This window comes from Talpa occidentalis, unplaced genomic scaffold (assembly GCF_014898055.3).
Source record: "Talpa occidentalis isolate TD23 unplaced genomic scaffold, MPIMG_talOcc4v2.1 talOcc4.3, whole genome shotgun sequence".
Taxonomy (NCBI): Eukaryota; Metazoa; Chordata; class Mammalia; order Eulipotyphla; family Talpidae; genus Talpa; species Talpa occidentalis.
In genome coordinates, this window is record NW_023603184.1 from 125,074,445 (window position 1) to 125,094,103 (window position 19,659).

Below are 19,659 nucleotides of genomic sequence, written 5' to 3' on the forward strand. Positions count from 1 at the left end.
ATTCACTCTGTATTCTGCATTGACCAAGTGATATTGAGTAAAGGTAGTCAGAATCATTAGTGATATTAATGCTTTACAAATAACTCTCACAAATATTTATTGACCATGATATTTTTATAGAACACAGTATCTGGTACACACTTGATGTGTAAATTTTGGTGAGTCCGAACCAGGGTTTGAACTATAGTTTGCCAGTGTACAGCAATTAACTGTATTTAAAAAAAAAAAAGATTTATTTATTTATGCATACAAGAACTGGGATACAGCAAGAGGTGTGGGGGTGAGAGGATTCACCAGAGATAGAACGGGGAACAGAACAGGCATATTGACTGAAATATACTGCTGAGGGGAGCAGCGGGCAAGACAGGAGAGGTCTGCTACACCATGTGGGTTACCTCCCTGGCAGGGGATCGAACTCGTGCTGCAGTGGCTGCGGATAGCTTCATAATGCTGCGTCTTAACACCTTGTGCCACCAGGGAGGCCCCAACTGTATTTTTTTGGCAAAATTCCACTATATCTATAGAGTGAAAGGATAAGTAAGAAGGAATAATTAAATATATTGGATATATTTTGGATTGGATATATTTTCTTTCTTCTGTTTCCCTCTAAGAAACAGAAGAAATTTGTTTCCCTAAGAAATCCTGGCTCCAGTTCAGCAAGGGTAAAGTAATTACTATAACATAGCAATGATTGGTGTCTGTGAGCTCATGTTGAGTGGTTGTCACAGAATTTGAAAGGGCAAGGCATATTTCATGTACTAGTCCTCAACTATCTCCGTCAAGCTGTCACCATAGAGACAGAAAACTTACAGACTTCCTTATAATCATTTTGGAAGGGAAATGTCTATTTCTAACTGAGACTTGGCCTCTCTGGAATAGAGTTTAAAAAGAGTTTCTTACTGTCTGCTACGTAGTGAGGAATTTAGGACAAAATATGGAGCAACCTTATGTGGTAAGATCATCAGCAAATTTTAAAAAAAGATAAACTTACTTAGATTAGCACAAAGCTAGATCCTACGTTTTAGTTATGACCTGGATACAACTTAGAAACTCTAGAAGTTACTTATCTTCATGCTCTGTGGCTTGACTCCCTCTGGGGTGTGGTTGAATAGTCTTTTGCCTTTATTATTCTCAACACCTACAGAGCAGTCACCACCCTGAGATCAGATCTCCCACAGTTAAGTCATAAAATCAAATATCAGTTACAAAAAAGAATCTGGTTTAGCAATTTTTTTAGCTGCATTTCCTTAAGTCCTTATAGACAAATAAGATGAAGCACGTCTTTATAGGTTTCCATTTTTGCCTCCACTGCAGTACCAATCAAATTGCTTCTTTAAAGAATCTAATTTTGTTTTCTAGAAAGATGAGAAATTTAATCTGTCAAATAGTCAATGTTAGTGCTAATTCTGAAACCTAGTAGAACCCATGGAAAAGACGAATTTATATCAGTCTGATTTACCTCTTGGAACATTAATTCTATAAGGAAGGCACTTTATTAAATTCTGCTGACATTTAAAGCTTATAAAATGCATTTGCTTGGTACTTTTAAACCACATTAAACATTTTTCTTTGGATGCTTCCAAAACTGCATTAGAATTTATCATATTTGAAAACACGTACCCTTAGATACCACAGTTTCACTTCAAGGAATTTCTTTCTCAAAATACCCTCATTAAATGAAAGTCCATTCTGAACTTGAGGCTTCTCTCAACTTAATTCTTGTATTTGGCTCCACGAATGCCAGGCAACAGATCGACAGTTTCTCTTCTGGAAAAATTTAACGGCACAAGAAAAAGGAGATTTAGTGTCCTACAAAGAAGTAAAGAGGTTCCAGCTTGATAACCTCAAAGTGTATAGCAGGGGACAAGTCCCACTTGAGTACACAAAGCTATTATGGGAAAATCACTTAACATTTGAGGGAAAACAGAGACAATGCAAGAAGATAAATAAATTACACTCATGAAAGATGAATAAATAACAATGGAATGCTATAATAAAAGGAATGATCAGGGGCCTCCCTGGTGGTGCAAGGGGTTAAGATGCAGTCTATGAAGCTATCCGCAGCCTCTGCAGCATGAATGTGATCCTTGACCAGGGAGCTACCCACATGGTGCAGCAGCCCTCTTCTGTCTCTGGTGAATCCTCTTACCCTACACACCTTTGGCCTGTACCCAGTTCTTGTATGCATAAATAAATAAATCTTTAAAAAAAATAAAAAGGAATCATCAGAAAATAAAAGGAGTTCTTGGAAATGAAAAATATGATCGCTGAAATAAGAAATACATAGAATGGGAGGGAGGAATGCCCACATGGCGCAGCAGACCTCTCCTGTCTCGCCTGCTGCTCCCCTCAGCAGTGTATTTCAGTCAATCTGCCTGTTCTGCTCCCCACTCTGTCTCTGGTGAATCCTCTCACCTTCCCACACATCTGGCCTGTACCCCAGTTCTTGTATGCACGAATAGATAAATCTTAAAAAAAAAATAGATAGAATGGTTGAAAGATAAAGACAAAGAAACTACCCAAAAGGTAGATCTAAGAGATGACATAGAAATAGACAATAGAAGAGAAAGAGGGTTTGTCCAGGAAAATCAATATTGTTGAGAAATGAAAAGACACAGAGAGAGAGGCACAAACACAAAGAGCAGACTCTATCAGTCAGAGTCACATTCACCCCATATGGTTCAGAGGCAGAGATTTTTACGAAGGTACTATTTAAGGATATGTGAACAGGAAGGATTAAGGAAACAAAAAATAGTGTAGTGTCCAGCAACAGTGAGAAACTTACATTCCCAGGGCTGATGGGGCAAATTTGGAGAAGGTAGTGTAGATGGAGCCTGGCAAGAAATGAAGGTCAGAAGGAAGGGCCCCTCATTGGGAGAGAGAATCACTGCCTGAGAGATAAAGTTCTCCATCAGGGAAATAGTTGGGGAAAATATTCCGACTTCTCTCTTTTCCTATCATCTGATCTCATATTGACCAAACCTAAGCGAAACCTGCCAGGGCAGACTGGGTGATATAATCTATAGAGTCCACAGGGGTCATTCTCTCAAGGCAGGGCGGGGTAGGGATAGTATGTGAAGAGAAATAAATTATTAAAGAATATACAATATTTTCCCACCTGGAAAACATCTGGGGTCCATCCCAGGAAATTAAAAAAAGGAAAACCCAAAAAACTCTACATAAGACACAACAGAATGAAATTTGGGAACACCATTAACAAAGAGAAGGTCCTAAAGATTTCCAGAGAGGAAAAAACAGACCATATGTAAAAGATCAGAAATCACATAGCTTTGGATTGATAAACAGCAACACTGAGTGCTCTGTGAAGGCAGAACCATGTTTTCAAACTTCTGAGGAAATATTCTCTGCCAAATCATCAATCAAGTGTAAGAATGAATGAGACATTAGCAAACATGAAATGTCTCAGAAACTTCACTTTCTACACTCCCTTTCTTAGGAAGCTATTACAAAACAAAGGAGTAAATAAGGCAAAAAAAAAAAACCTGGAAGATTTTGGGTTGAAAAAACATGATGTATACACATTAAGGAAGTGGAGGGAAATCCTGGGCTGACAGCTAACTATGCTCTAGAACGTATCTAGTTTAAACAGAGCAAAATATCCCCTTAAGATACCTTTAAGGGAAAGAAAAACCCCAATTAATCATTTTCAGAGAGGTTTAACAAATCTTTGGAAGGTTTGAGGAAGTACAATGAAAATAAAGCCAATGACTTCTTAAGAAAATCAGACTTCTAATGCTATTTGATTTCTTAAGCTATTTATAAATATTGCAAAAGATATTGCACCATTGTATGCAAAATCAAAATGAAAATTTCCAACAGTAGGAGACTGGTTAATTTATGATACTCCCAAATGATACAATTCTTTTTATCCTTTAAAGGGAATGAGGGAGAATCTAGATGTAAACTGAGTAAAAAGATGTTTAAAGAAAAAGTTTTACTTTTCTTTTTTTTACTCACTCAAAACTTGTATCCAAAGTGTAATGCCATTCTTTAAAGTAAAAAGAAAAAAAAAATTCTTAGAAACATATATGGTTTTTTAAGTAGAAAAGTGAAGGATTGGAGAACTGTGGATTCTGATTTGCTAATTAAAATTTTTTGTATTGAATTGTTTATCATGAGGGTGGATTTGTATGCTCAGAAAAATCAACATGGGTGAATTATTAATAAAATTACTTTGGGACTTAGGAATCAATTTTTCCATACTTTCAGTTAACAACATTCATCTATCAAACTATTGTGTTTGGTATTGGAGACAGAGATGAATAAAATATATTTCCTGTCTTCAATTTTATCACAGTTTAGTTGAATGATTTCTAAACTGCCCTGTGCTCCAGGGTGGAATAAATGCTTGATCTGACTTTTGTTATTGAAATACATTTTTAAACCTGTAATAAAAATAAATTACTTTAATATAATAAATTTTAACACTTTGGACACCACTAGTTAATGGCTACTATCAGGAAAACTATATATTTATGTAGCTATCAGCATTAAGTTTTTCCTGCCATTTCCTGAGCATACTTGAATCTATTGTAAACACGTCATTACTTTGAAAGGCTCCATCTTTACACTGATCTTTTTAAAATCTATGCCGTGTGTGTGTGTGTGTGTGTGTGTGTGTGTATATACCTATAACAAAATCTGTAGATGACTATGCAACCACAGTCAAGTATGCACTGAATACAATTAACATATGGCAAAGTTCAAGTTTATGTTTAATATACATTCTTATATGCAGCACCAAATGCATGAATAACATGTCAATAAGGATAGATACTGTTTTGCAGATCTTAGATTTAGATATTTTCAGTTTTCAGTATTTGTGTGATTTTAATTATAATAAAGCATGTGAGTTGTTATTGGCTATTTTTGGGAATTAAGGTTTAAACATATTTTTGTGGACACTTTAAAACAGATACAAAGTAAGCCACAGAATAATGAACAACTCTATACTTATCACCCAGACTTAACAATGATCAACATTCTGCCAGTCTTGTGTCATCCAAATCTCCATCTGTTTCCCATTTGCTTATTTTTTCCAATAAACATATTCTATTACTATTTCAAGTTTCTAAATCTGCCTAGTTGAAGAGCAATTAAAAGAATAGTTACCATTTGCAATTATCTTTGTTGATCAAGATTTTTCCCCCAGTATTATTCAATATAAACAAAACACAGAAATATTTTTTTTTAGGGCGGCAGGAGAGGTCTGCGTGCCATGTGGGACCCTCGCCCAGCAGCCGGGGATCGAACCAGCGCTGCAGAGTTTGCGGGCAGCTTCGCAGCCCAGCGCTCAACCGCTGTGCCACCGGGGAGGCCCCAACACAGAAATATTTTGGACACCGAAGCTTATATGAAACAGCAATTATCATTTATAAATACAGATTTCAAATTTTAATGGTCACCAAAATAACCTGGTTTTTTGATATTGATTTTTACATTAAGTATTCCCACTAAAACTAATAAATGAACATGCTTTAAAAACTTCAAAAATTGTACAAAGAATATGCATAAAAACGAACATGCTTCTATCGCTACCCCTCCCAGTTCCTCTTTTCAGAGGCCAGTTTCATGGGAGAATTTCCAGAAGGACCCTATGCATGCACATACAAGCATATATGTAACATAAACCTTAAAGAGAAAAGCAAAGCCCAATTGGCAGTGTATGCTTTTCTGTACCTTCCTTTGTTCAAGTAATGTGTCTTTAAATAGTAGATTGAGCAGTCTCTGAAAAGATACAAAAACCGCTGGTATAATGGGAACATATTTCTGACAGCACAATATCAATTAACAAAGGGAGGAGGGAGCCAATATCTATCTTGCTTTTGGGAACTGGTAAAGGTCATCTGTTTGAGCTGAATCTTGATGAAAAGCTTGCATAGCAGTAAAGTAGATTGTTTTAAGTGGTAATACTCATCAATTCCAAACTCAATTTATTGGTTTTTCTTTCTTCACAGCCTATGTTAATTGGTAGGTCCAAAATATCCAGCACTGTCTGTTTATTATGGTGAGAGAAGGCTAGAATGTAGGCCAGAAGATATGAGTTCCAGTTGTAGGCAACACATATACTCTCTTTAGTCTCCTCATTTACACAATATCTGCTGAGACTATCTGCTGAACTAAAATACCACCCAATGGCAAAAAGACTCTTCTTGGAATTAAAAGACATGGGCTTGAAATCATAGTTTTGCCATTGTCAATGTACAGTTGCTAAACCATTCATTCCACTGAAATTAGTGAGTATGGGCCGTGTACCAGACACCGTGCTAGGCATGATGATACAACGGTGAACAATACAGGTGAGAGCTTAAATTGAAATGCGTTTGAACATTGTACTAAAGCTAAGAAGTAGTGGTAAGTTCACCCACACAACTACAAATAATATCTATATGCCGAAAACTCTCAAATTCATGTCTCCTGGCCTGACCTCTTCAAACTTGAATCTTATATAGTCATTTTTGAAGACTTCTTTTCAACATCTAAGCAATTCATAAGAAACTCAAACATAATGGTTTTTTGTTGTTTTTTTTTTTTTTTTAATCATAAGGCTTTTCATCCCTCTTCTCTTTCCCATCTCTACAAACAGATCACTGTTCACCAAAGTGTTCAATCTGCAGACCTGGGGGACATCCCTCACCCTCCTCCCTCACAAATTAGTTCTACCTCAGAGGTGGATATAGAATCCACTCAACTGTTTTCCTCTCTGCTGTCCCCTTACTCAGACTTCTTTGTGATAGATTTCTCGTGATTTTCCTTGCTTCTTCCTGCTCCCCTACAAACCACTCTGCACATAATGACCAGAAGTGAATTTCCAGTGTGAAAGCAACAACAACAATAGGACAACAAATACACAAAATTGAAAATGTAAGTATTCTTTAATTCTCACACCTTTTGGGGATGATTTTACCCAATATTCTGGGACTTCTGTTGTGATAATTGGGATAAATAGCTGCAGAAATGGTAAAGTCACAAAGGATACATTAATTTACCTGCTAGAGCAGGAACAGAATGAACTTTCACAGGTGAGAGAAGGAGGACTAAGAAAATAGAGCCAGGTCCAGCTCTGGCCTAGGTTTTTTGGGGATAATATTTAGAAAGAATGGAGACAGTTGCTATGCTGTAATGAGTAAAACTTAGATTGATAGATCAAGATTATTTTTATCATGTTTACTGAGATTCATGCACAGTAATTTCCTCCTTGTGCTTATTTCATCGACTTCAGTAAACATTAGATGGCTTTTCATTTTTATTTTTGGTATCTGTTCTTTCTTTTGAATGACACAGTATGCTGACATAGGCAATGTATGGACTCAGTTTTATCCAAATTTACCATTGCATGTAGAATAAAATCTGAATCTCTTAACAGGGCATACAAATCTTTACATTATCTAACCTCTATCTACCTCTCCAATTTTATCTCTGGACTACTGTCTCCTTTGCTCACAGTGGTCTTCTTTCAGTTCCTTAAACACACAGAGCTCTTTCATTTCTTACTCTCTACACAGTAATTCCCTGTTTGAAATGTCTTTCCATGGGTGGCTCATCCTTATTTTTATGTCTTATCTTAAATATCACCTTTTCAGAAAGGTCTTTTTTCCATCCAGCAGAGTTCCATTGTTCTCTTTCATGGCCCTCTATGGCTCCTTTTATAGAACTTGGCAATCGGGAATTTATTCACAGGTGTGGGTATGCAAGTGTGCCCCCATGCCTGTTTGGCTCATTATCTGTCTCCAGTAGATCTAAGTCCAATAGGACAAGGAGCTTGTGAGTTTGTTCATCACTGTAGAGCCAACGCCTCTCAGAGCGCTCTGCACATGTTTGGCTGTCAATAAATACTTGGTGAGTGAATGAAAAACTCTCGTAGAGCTTGATATTGAAACGAAAATATAGATTCTGATTAAAAAAATCATGTTTTTTTTTTTTTGAATGCTGAGTAATATTCCATGGTATATATGTACCACATCTTCTTGATCCAGTCATCTATTTTTGGGCATTTGGGCTGTTTCCAAAGCTTAGCTATTGTAAACAGTGCTGCTATAAATATAGGGGTGCAGGTGTTCTTTGGAATTGATGTTTCTGTGTCCTTTGGGTAAATACCTAGGAGTGGAATTGCTGGATCATATGGAAGCTCTATGTTTAGTAGGTCCAGAAATCTCCACACAGCTCTCCATAGTGGTTAGACCAGTTTGCACTCCCACCAACAGTGTAGAAGAGTTCCTTTTTCTCCACAACCTCACCAACATTTAAAAAAGATAAACAGGGCCTCCCCGGTGGCGCAGCGGTTGAGCGCTGGGTTGCGAAGCTAACCACAGCCTCTGCGGCGCCGGTTCCATCCCCGGCTGTTCCCTGGCCACCAGAGGAGGGTCCCACATGGCACGCAGACCTCTCCTGCCGCCCGCTGCTCCCCTCAGCAGTGTACTTCGGTCCTTCTGCCTGCTCTGCTCCCCGCTCTGGCTCTGGTGGATTCTCTCACCCTCCCGCGCTTCTGACTGTACCCAGTGCTTGTATAAATAAATAAATAAACAAATAAATCTTTAAAAAAAATAAAAAAGATAAACACATGCAATTTGCAGCAACATGGATGGCGCTGGAAGGGATCATGCTCAGCGAAATAAGCCAAAAACAAAAAGAAAAATACCGGATGGTCTCACTCATAGCAGGAATCTAGAAAACTTAAATAAGGGATCAGGAAAAAGAATAACTATAAGAAAGTGAAAATCAAAATCAACAAAGAACTATGAACCAGAGACACTTTTTGGGGGGTGGGGGCCGGGAGGGGAGGGATTGGGGTCAGAATGGGGCATTTGCAATTGTATGGGGGAATATAAAAATAAAATTTATTATTTATAAAAAAATAAATAAAAGGTATATTAAATATCACATTGGAAATATTCTTGAAAAAAATTATAAATCTATTTTTAAATAAAAATACTGATGGCATAAAAAAAAAATCATGTTATGGGGCCTCCCTGGTGGTGCAAGGGGTTAAGCACTGCACTATGAAGCAATTCGCAGCCCCTGCAGTATGAGTTAGATCTCTGGCTGGCCAGAGAGAAACCCACATGGCACAGCAGACCTCTCCTGTCTCGCCCGCTGCTCCCCTCAGCAGTGTATTTCAATCAGTCTGCCTGTTCTGTTCTCCACTCTGTCTCTGGTGAATCCTCTTATCCCCCCTTATCTATGGCTTGTACCCCAGCTCTTGTATGCATAAATACATATTTTTTAAAAAATCATGTTATGATGACTACAATGGACAGTATGGTATTACAAGCCCGAGGAAGTTGATTTAAGGAAGGAGCAAGACAAGTCATGTCTCACTGATTAAGAATTCATCAGGGCCTGGCTAACTAATGAGCGTGAGGAGTGTTCCAGGCAGAGGAAATAAGTGTGAAGGCCTTAGGATGAGGGGATGGGATATTTGGGGGAAAATCAAAGACCAGTATGGCTGGAGGCTAGAGAGAAAGAGATGGGCCTATGGGATGTGTGGTCAATCTAAGGGTTGGAGTTTCATCTTAAGAGAAATGAAAAGCTTCAGGGAGCAGAGTGAGGCGATTAAGTACGTTTTTTTCCTACTTACCATCATTCCTTATAACGCTTTGACCCTTTCCCCGCTCCCTTCTCTCATAACCACAGAAATTTCACTTTATGAATGTCCATTAGTTTATAATGATTTTGCCTAGCCAATTCCTTGTTATCATTCCTTAGTCATCTATATGAGATTTTTTCTGACTTGCTTTACAATTCCCTTGTACTCCTTCCACTTTGCTGTGAATGGTGACATTTCATCTTTCCCTGTGGCTGAATAGTATTCCACCATGTGGATATAGCACATCTTCTTTATCCAGTCCTCTGCCACTGGGCATCAGGGTTGCTTCTAAGTCCTAGCTAATATAAACAATGCTGCAATAAACATTGTGGAGCAATAATTTTTGACTCAATGATTTCATTCTACAGAAAACATGACTAGAAGTAAAAGGTGAACTCATGATTTAGGCAAGGACATTTTAACTCATTGATCTAAAGAGCTTCTATGCTGAAATCAATACCTTAGCTCAGAAAAGCAGAAGTTGCATACCACCAACATGTCTGTAGTTTGGTGACATTAAACTTAATCGATTACAAAGTCTAGGACACTAGGGTTTCTGAATTCCCTCTGTTTAATTCAGTAATTATGTTTTGAGTTCATACTTTGTGGCAGATAAATCATTGTGACATTCATATTTAAAGGTTACCCATAATTTTAAGACCATACTAGCCAACTTAAGGTGGGTTCTTGGGCTAAAGACTTGAGGCCTCTCTTTGTGGTGGGGGATACGGGCAGAGATGTTTTCTGAACCAAATGGAGACTTTGGAATGTTGAGCAACTTCACACACCACATTGTCATTTAAGCCTTGGTTAATAATCACAATTGTATGAAAGAGATGGTATTGTTTAACGGCATTTTACAGATAAACCAGTTAGTGACCTACCCAAGTTCGAAGATTAAGTGGTGGATCTGAGATCTGCGTCTCTAGGTTTCAAAGGCTTTATCCACAGTGCACAGGAACCCATAAGGAGTTCAGTTCCAGAGTGAATCAAACTGTGCTCTCCATTTTTACATGACAAAATCTGTATAGAATGTACATCTAATGATATAAGGTGGTAGTAAAGGGAAAAGAGATCAGGGACATGCACTTTATAGCCTGACAGGTGAGTATGTAGGTTATGGGTCCACAATTTTTCTGGGTCTTGATGAGAAACCCCTATTGTTATTTGCCTGTCTGAGTTCTTCACAATACTAAAGACCTGTTTTTCCCACTGGATAAAAATGGCTTGCCCTGTCCTGTCTCCAACAATGATTGTGAGGATCAAACAGGGCTCTTTATAAACTGTAAAACTTTTCAAACTGTCAGGTAGCAGATACCTTTCCAAGGTATCAAAGAACTGTGAAGTAGTTGATTAAAATAAATTCTTTTTTAAAAGATTTATTTATTTATACAAGAGCTGGGGTACAGGCCAGAGATGCATGAGAGAGAGAGAGAGAGAGAGAGAGAGAGAGAGAGAGAGAGAGAGAGAGAGAGAGAGAGAGAGAGAGAGAGGATTCACCAGAGACAGAGTGGGGAACAGAACAGGCAGACTGACTGAGATACACTGCTGAGGGGAGCAGCAGAGGAGACAGGAGAGGTCTGCTGCGCCATGTGGGTGGCTCCCTGGCCTGTGGGGCTCCAACTCCAGCTTCAGTGGCTGCGCATTGCTTCCTAGTGCTGTGCTTAACCCCTTGCGCCACCAGGGAGGCCCTAAAATAAATTCTTGATTACTAGAAATACAAGAAAGTAGCAACAGTCTTTGGTAATCGGACGCTGCAGAATCTGAAACTGCATCCTTACCAACAATTTTAACCCTTCTGAGATCTTGTTTTTGTAGCTCTTGAAAAACAAAAACAAAGAGGTGTAAAATCCCAGGAATATTAAATTTCTTCTCTTTTTTGAACGCTGGCCAAACGTTCATGGAATTGGGACAGAACAAAAAGATTTAAAAAAAAAAAAATGTCAGAAGGACTGAGTACACGCTCTCCGCCTGTGAACCCCGGGGTAAGGAAAGGAGTGACTGGGCGAAGACTTCAGGCGCCCCAGGGGATGGCTCTGGCTGGGCACAGCCCCCCGGTAACGTTCCAGAGCCCGCGTCCCCAGGGCTCCCCCCAGCGGGAAGGGAAGGTCGCGCGTGGCCGGGCGCGCGTACACGCCCTCACGTGTACACACACACGCGCGCGCGCACACTACACACACACGGCCCGTCCCCTCCGCCCCCCGGGGGCGGGGCCCTTTCTCTTTAAAGAGCAGACGGTCTCCGCGCAAACCCGGGCTCTCTAAGGCCCCGGGGGTCCGGGCCCCGAGCCGCGCGCAGCCAATGGGCGCGGTGGAGCGGCTCGAGCGCGGCTGACGCGGCACCAATGGGCGCCCGCGGGGGGCGGGGCCAGCGGAGGAGACACTATTGTTGATGAGGAGGAGCCGCGGCGGCGACGGCTGCACCACCTCATTGCTGCCGGCCGCGGCCCGCGCGCCCCTCGCACCCCGGATTCCCGCTTCGTCACCCCGTCGCGGGGCCTTCCCTCCGGGCTCGGGAATCCGCCCCCTGCAACCCAACAACAACAAACCCCCTCCCCCGTCTCGCCCAGTCACCGGGGAGGGGGGACCATGTCCCAGCGGGTGAGGCGCAATGGGTCCCCCACGCCGGCCGGCGCCCTCGGGGGCGGCGCGGTCGCCACGGCCGGGGGAGCCGGGAGCCGCCTGCAGCCCATGAGGGCGACGGTTCCGTTCCAGCTGAAGCAGCAGCAGCAACATGGCAGCCCCACGCGGAGCGGCGGCGGCGGCGGCGGCAACAACAACGGCGGCTGCTGTGGCGGCGCCTCAGGCCCCTCCGGCGGCGGCGGGGGCCCCCGCACCGCCTCGCGCAGCACGAGCCCCACGCGCGGCGCGGGGAGCGCGGCCGCGCGCACCAGCCCCACGGTGGCCACGCAGACGGGCGCGTCCGGGACGGCCACGCGAGGCACCAGCCCCACGCGCGCTGCCGCGCCCGGGGCTCGCGGGAGCCCCCCACGGCCGCAGCCCCCGCCGCCGCTGCTGGGCACCGTGTCCTCGCCCTGCTCATCGCCCACCCACCTGTGGACGGGCGAGGCGGGCGCGGCCCCACCCCCAGCCCGCGTCCGGCCCCGGAGGAGGTCCCCGGAGCAGAGCCGCGTCTCCCCGGAGAGGAGGAGCCCGAGCGCCCCGGTGTGCAAAGCAGGTACGTGCGGGCGGGCGCGCCGCGCGCGGAGGGCGGCTGGAAGGGGGCCCAGCGCGCGGCGGCCGCGCGGGGATTGCGGCGCTGCTGGGGAGCCCTGGCGGCCAGGGGCGGGCCTGGGGGCGGGGCCCAGGGGCGCGGCTCCCCGCCGGCCCCGGGCTTGCCCCGCGCCCGCCCCGCGCCCCCGCGCCTGCCCGCCGCCGGCCGCGTCCGTCCCTCAGCGCGCGGCCCTCCGGTGCGCGCTGCGGGGGCGCAGCCGTGGCCGGCGCCGGGGCTTGGCGCGGGTTAATGATAAACCTGGGGTTCTGGCCGCTCGCGGGTTACTGCTCACCCCGGGGGGCGGGGTGAGGCCGGGAGCGGTTTGCCACTCTGTGTTAGGGGCCTGGTTAATGGTTGGAGAGCTCGGGTCTGCTGCTAAGTCTTTCTTTCACAGAACAGTTGCAGGTGCATTCGCGTAACAGATTTGGATCCCTGAAGTGACGTGAGGAGAGGAGCTGGCTCGTGGTGCCTAAGGCTTGATAAATGGGCAGCGAGAAGGGAGAGTTAAGTGAAGCGAGGCGGCTTTGGAAGGATGTGGGCGTTGACTAACTCTCTGGGGGTTCCTCTGATACTTTGGTTTTGTGTTTAGGATGTAAAGCCATGTGTTTGATTTCTAAAAAACCCAAGGTTTGTCTTATTTTAGGGAGCAAGAAATTGTTTTTCTCTATGCCTGGCAGCTTAATTGGGAAAGGTCCTGAGTGGACCTGTCGGGTTCCACTGGAGTCGTTCACGAGGAGTAATTTAAAAGAGAAATTCAAATTGTGGAAGTGGAAGGAGATAAAATTTACATCTGATTGCCTTTTTGTCAGAATCTGGTTAAAAAAAGAAATGGGTGTTTTTTAGTAATGTGTTAATACTGCCAACATAGAGCTTTGTCTTCCCTGTTTGGGAGATTTCTGTTAGAATCTTCAAGGTGGAATGACTGGGAATAACTTGCTTGGCCAGTACAGTACTTCCTAGCCAAGTCAGGCAGATGAAGTGACTTCAAGGTTTTCAGGAATGCAGGGAGTATAGGAATCTTTCTTACTATTTATTTTATCAAAGACTTTAGACAATGGATACATTTTGGGTAGAAAATTGTCCTGAAAAATGATCAATAATGTTTTCCAGTTAGGACAGGAATGCTGCTTTAAACCTCCTGAAAACACAAAGTGTTTTTTTTAAAACTTTGTTACAAGAACTGAAACCCCATCCCTCTCAAATCGTAGCTGTTCCTTATTGTGCTCCTATTATCAATAATACGGTGGGTGATTTACTCACAATTTCTCATTTTAACCCTTAGGGTAACTCTTCCGGAGAGGTTAAGTAACAAGTGGTGGAGTTGCTTTTCATCTGTTGATATTTCATGTCGCTTGCATTATACCATGGAGTTAACTTCATGATGTTGATGTATCAGATAGACCTGGGAAGTACATAGTATACCAAATTACATGTGCTTAGTTTTTGAAACAACTCTTTAAGGTATGTAATAAGCACAAAAGCTTCTGGAGCTTGCATGACTCCAATCTGATAACAGAATCTGGCTACCTTCTCAGTGTGACTCAGAGCAGTGACTTGAGAGCCAAGTTAAATTAAGTATTGACAGTGTGGACAGTGTGTGGAGGAAGATGCTCTTTTTAATCTCTAGAAGGGCTCTACCTTCCTGGATTTCAGTCTCTTAATGTGCCAGCTCTTCCTTCTTGTTTCCCTAAGCTCCCTTGTCTCTGATCAGTCATTCCCTAGAGTATTCATGGTTTAAAATTAATGTTCAATAGTCCCTCTCCCAGATGAATACCCAAGATAAAAATAACTCTTATTCCTCTAGTGCAGTACTCTCAACAGGGATACTGCCTGTTACTACCTCATGCTGAAGTGAGTGATAATTTCTTTCCAAGAATGTGTTCTTGCACTTTCATGCAGTGTGGGACAAACTGTTCTCAGATTTCAAATCTATATAGCACAAACTAGACCATTTGCTGTTGTTGTTTTTTATTTTCCAGACTAAATCTGTAGGGAGAGAAAGGGGAAAATTGTCTTTTTAAATAACTAGACTCCCTTTTTTGATTAAAGGGCGATTACTGCCAGTTTGCAGCCTCAGTGAGATAGAGATATTTTTACTAGTAAAGAGACAGGTGTTGCTGTATATAGTTAACCGTAGGTGACTCAGATGCCAGGGTCTGTTTAGATCTGGATGCCAACTTCTAGGTGTCCATCAGATGATCTGGAGCTGTAACTGATCAGGGATCCAGTATTTAAAAGTCTCTGAGTTGATGGACTTAGGATTTGTAGAGGGTCTTGCCTATTCTACCAGATCTCTATTCTACCCAGTTGCTTTATACCCTTGGGGTTAGAGCTAATCACTCGCTAACCCAGAACTTCTTTCTCTTGACTTCTGTAAGGTAATCCAGGTACCCATCCCCTGATAGATAATTTTAAAAGGTGGGAACCTTCAGTAGTACCTGCCATCTCTGTAGCAGTGTGGTTTCTCTTAGAAACTGAGTTAAGCTTAGTTATGTAGGTAATGGTAGATACAATGATGGTTAAGTTTTGTGTTTTGCCTTCCCTCCTTTTACCCGACTTCGTCTTAAATAAAGGACATGACTTTTAGTAAGGTGATGGTAAGGTGATGGGGCAAATGCTGTGGCTAAAATTCTAAGAGAAAACAAACATTTTAAGGGTAAAGGAAAAGCCATTGAAGAGGCTTGAGGATGTTGTAGGAGGAGATATGGTAAAATAGTGTTGAGAAAGCCAAAAGTAAGATTGCATTTAAACAAGATGGTGAAGACTTTGTAATTTTATTAAGAGAACAGTAGACTGACCGTGCACAACAGGCTTTCCAATTTGGCCTTTTATTTCTGAAACAGTAGTTTATGTAGCATGTTGAGGCACAAATAGAATCAAAATGGTGGGTAAGCAGTAGAGGTAATGAGTATAACTTCTGTGGATTATAAATTATATACTCTTATGCCATTGAAAGGAAAGAAAGTGGCAAAACAGGATGAAGAATGAACTAAGTTTCATTTGTTTATTTGTAGGATGAGAACAACTTAATCATATTTTACAGGTTTGGGGAAAGACTCACAGGGTAATAATAGATTTCATGTTCAAGAGAAGGTGGAAGTAGATGGAGCAAGGTTATGGAAAATGTGAGAGCCAATGGGCTATAGCACTTGGTAGAGTCTGCAAATCTAAGCAACAACTAAAGACACTTTCAGAATGGGAAGGAGGTAAGGGTGGCTTCAGATGACAGATAATTGAACAATAGAAGGGAAGGAAGTTAAAAAGTTAGCTACTTACAAATCTAAACTACTTGAAAAGAAAATAGCATGTTTATCTTAATACTGTATTTTTAAAATTTATTTTTATCAAAGTACACATACATAATTCAGAATGTCAACTAGCAATGCAGTTATAATCAAATAAAATATTCCCTTGCCACATCTCTCCCCACTCCCAATTCCTTACCCTCTGGAGACAACCATTTTCCATTCTTTTTTTTTTTTTTTTTTTTTTTAAGATTTATTTATTCATTTATTTATACAAGCACTGGGTACAGTCAGAAGCGCGGGAGGGTGAGAGAATTCACCAGAGCCAGAGCGGGGAGCAGAGCAGGCAGAAGGACTGAAGTACACTGCTGAGGGGAGCAGCGGGCGGCAGGAGAGGTCTGCGTGCCATGCGGGACCCTCCTTGAGTGGCTGGGGAGCAGCCGGGGATCGAACTTGCCCCGCAGAGGCTGCAGGCAGCTTCGCAACCCAGCGCTCAACCGCTGCGCCACCGGGGAGGCCCCCATTTTCCATTCTTAATGTTTTTTTTCTGGTGTTTACCTACATATTTCCTGAATAATGTACTGATACTCTTTCATATGGCCATTTCCCCAATTATATAGTTAGCATTCTTCTGGTTAAATCATTATTGATGAAATTATTAAGACTCTAATAAGAGTTGTTTTCTGCAAGGACCTTGTGGTATATATAGTTCAATTACATTTTCTTTCCTATAATGTCTTACGCTCCTTGAAGTTAAAATTGTTTTGTTTTCTAAATACCTATTGTTTTCTAAATACCTATTTGTTTTCTAAATACCTATTCATCCCCAAGCTTTAAATGACAGAAAATTTCTTTCAAATATTTTTAAATGCATCAAGTATTTTGTAGGTTTACTTTTATCTTGGAGATGTCCCTTCTGGAGTTATCTGTCCTTCTATTCTAAACCTTCTATTCTAAACATTTTCATTGATCCCTAGATCTGTGGCGTAGCTATTGCCTTGGAACAACTGTGGGAATTCCTTTCCTTGTCCCCTGGTTTTGGATATTCTACTCTCTAGGTCATGTTTTGTGGAGCAGAACCTCCAGTAATTTTTTTTAGAGATGGCACATGGGACACACACACACACACACACACACACATTTTTTAAAAAGATCTTTAGTATCTGCAGATATTTGTCTTTGCACTTCATGGTTTGACGGATATGGAATTTTTTTTTAATATTTTTTTATTTATTTATACAAGAACTGGGGTACAGGTCAGAGGTGTGGAAGGGTGAGAGAATTCACCAGAGACAGAGCAGGGAGCAGAACAGGCAGAAGGACCGAAGACACTGCTGAGGGGAGCAGCTGGAGAGGCAGCAGAGGTCTGCCGCTCCATGTAGGTATTTCCCTGGCAGGCCAGGAATCGAACCTGCGGTGCAGATGCTGTGGACAGCTTCACGGCGTGGTGCTCAACCCGCTGCGCCACTGGGGAGGCCCTGGATATGGACTTCTAAGTTGGAAATAATTTTTCTACTCAAGATTGAAAACATTTAATCTTTTAGCTTCTAGAATTGCTTTTGAGAAGACTGATACCCTTCTGGTTCTTAGTCTAGGTAGATGATTGTGTTTTGGAGTGGTGGTACTCTATGTTAGATAATAACCAATGTTCTGAAATGGTTATTGCCTTGGTGTGGGGTATCCCTCCCCCCCCATCCCCAAATTCAGTGTGCTAGTTATTTTGTGCAATTTTTCAGTCTAGAGACTCTTCATTTCTTGGAAATAATATTTCTGTTATTTCTCCTTTCTGTTTGTTATATCTTTTTAGAACCTCTGCTATATGGGACCTCTTGAATTCAGCTAAAAAATTTATTTTTGTTCTTGTTGCCACCTCTGTATCTTTTTGTTCTTTTTCACAGCAGATTTATTCGCTCTTTTATCCTTTCAATTGAGTTTTAAATTTTGACCATCATATTTTTATCTTTTAAGAGCACTTACCTTGCTCTCTGATTGTTCTGTAGCTTGTCATTGTTCCCTGAAAAGGTATAAATTACCCTCAAAATATTTTCATTTGCCCTCTGCATTGCCCTCAGAACTCTTTTGCTCACATTGTCTTGAGCTTTGTCTTTCCTATTGGAAATATTCCTTAGTTTTCTATTAATATTTAAATAGGAGACAAGAATACCATTTAGGTATTCTGTCCTTTAGTCTTGTTGGTACATGTGGATCTTACAGATAGAGGGATTTTTCAAATACAGGTTGCTTTTTCTTATGGGCCTGTTTCCCCAAGGAAGTGTCCTATAATATCATGCCTGAAGAAATGTCTAGTGTCCTATAACCTAGAAATTTTCTTACTAATCTTGCTTGAGAAACTAGAGCAACTGTTGGAGAAACTGTTGGAATAATTTCCATTTCTTGGGGAACCTCCCCATGTTCGTGATCAGTGGATACATTAGTGTATTAATAATTAGTATATTAATAATTAATGCTCTTCTGGATACATACTAATATATCTGTGGATCTGTTTACTTGGTCAACATAATATAAATCTGTTCATTTTGTATAATTTTCACATTAATCATGTTTTCATATTGTGCTTATATATTAATATTTCTAAAGATAAGGACAAGTGATGTCTGTTCACTATATTTTAGAACCCATGCTCACCCTCTGCAGAAACAGTTTTAAGGTGTTGAGAAGACATCCTTTACCTTATAGAATTTAGAATTTAAGAGAGAGAACAATATGGATTTTTGCAATATTCCATGGTTGACAATAAAAAGAAGAAAATATGTAATATTGATAAAAAGAGTAGTCCTTAATGGCAAAAGTCTGTGGGATTCTATCATAAGTCAGAATGCTTTGTGTCAGATACAGATTGCATGCCTTTTCTTTAGTTTTACTAATTCAGTACATACAAAAGAGTTTTCAGTGCTGTTTCCTGTGGTTGTTAATATTGGAAATAATATAGTTAATCACCTGATGTAGTAGCCACTTAATACCATTTTATAGGAGATAATCACTATTATTAATAACAGTGTTGACTGTTCTTTTTAAATGCTTTTTCATTGTTAACTCTGCATTTATTGACTGACCGTTTTGTTCAGTGAGGATGTAACTAACTTTTTCGTCTGTTAGTTTTTAAAAAGGTTTGCCTCTGGGCAAGAGTGTAAGGTGATATTGATTAAGATATAATTTACACACAGTGTAATGGATCATTTTTTGTTTGAGTTTTGATAGAGAAAACAGTTGCGTAACCACAACCACAGTGAGAGAGAACATTTCTATACATAAAGTTTCCTTACACCTTTTCAAACATTCCCCTTCCTTTACCTCTAGACCAGAGGGGTTTGATAGATTTGCTTTTTTTCCCAGATTGTTATGTAAATGAGGTGTATAGTAACCTAGCCTCTAGAGTCTGGCTTTACTTAATTAGCATAATATATTTTACACTCATTCATGTATTGCATGTATCAGTTGTTGATTACTTTTTATTTCTGAATAGTATTCCATTATATAGATATATCCCAATTTGTTTTTTCCATTATTAATGAATATTTGAGGATTTTGATTCCTGATCCTGGAAATTTGTCTTTTTTCTTAGTCTGGCTAGAG

The 19,659-nt window shown here is 41.2% G+C and overlaps 1 protein-coding gene and 1 long non-coding RNA gene across 2 annotated transcripts in view; one reads left to right on the forward strand and one right to left on the reverse strand.

The window, feature by feature from the left end:
- Positions 1 to 1,542: 1,542 nt before the first annotated feature.
- LOC119256121 (uncharacterized) lies at positions 1,543 to 18,746 on the reverse strand. Its single transcript, XR_005127637.2, has 3 exons — positions 18,712 to 18,746; positions 14,081 to 14,222; positions 1,543 to 1,767 (listed from the first exon to the last, which is right to left on the reverse strand). It is a non-coding gene; the product is annotated as an uncharacterized LOC119256121 (long non-coding RNA).
- The window catches only part of FAM117B (family with sequence similarity 117 member B), a 64,318-nt gene continuing 56,697 nt past the window's right edge, over positions 12,039 to 19,659 (forward strand). Inside the window, exon 1 of the mRNA XM_037523860.2 lies at positions 12,039 to 12,784. Within this exon, the coding sequence (XP_037379757.1) occupies positions 12,196 to 12,784 (589 nt within the window). The 5' untranslated portion in view covers positions 12,039 to 12,195. The remainder of the gene's footprint in view (positions 12,785 to 19,659) is intronic.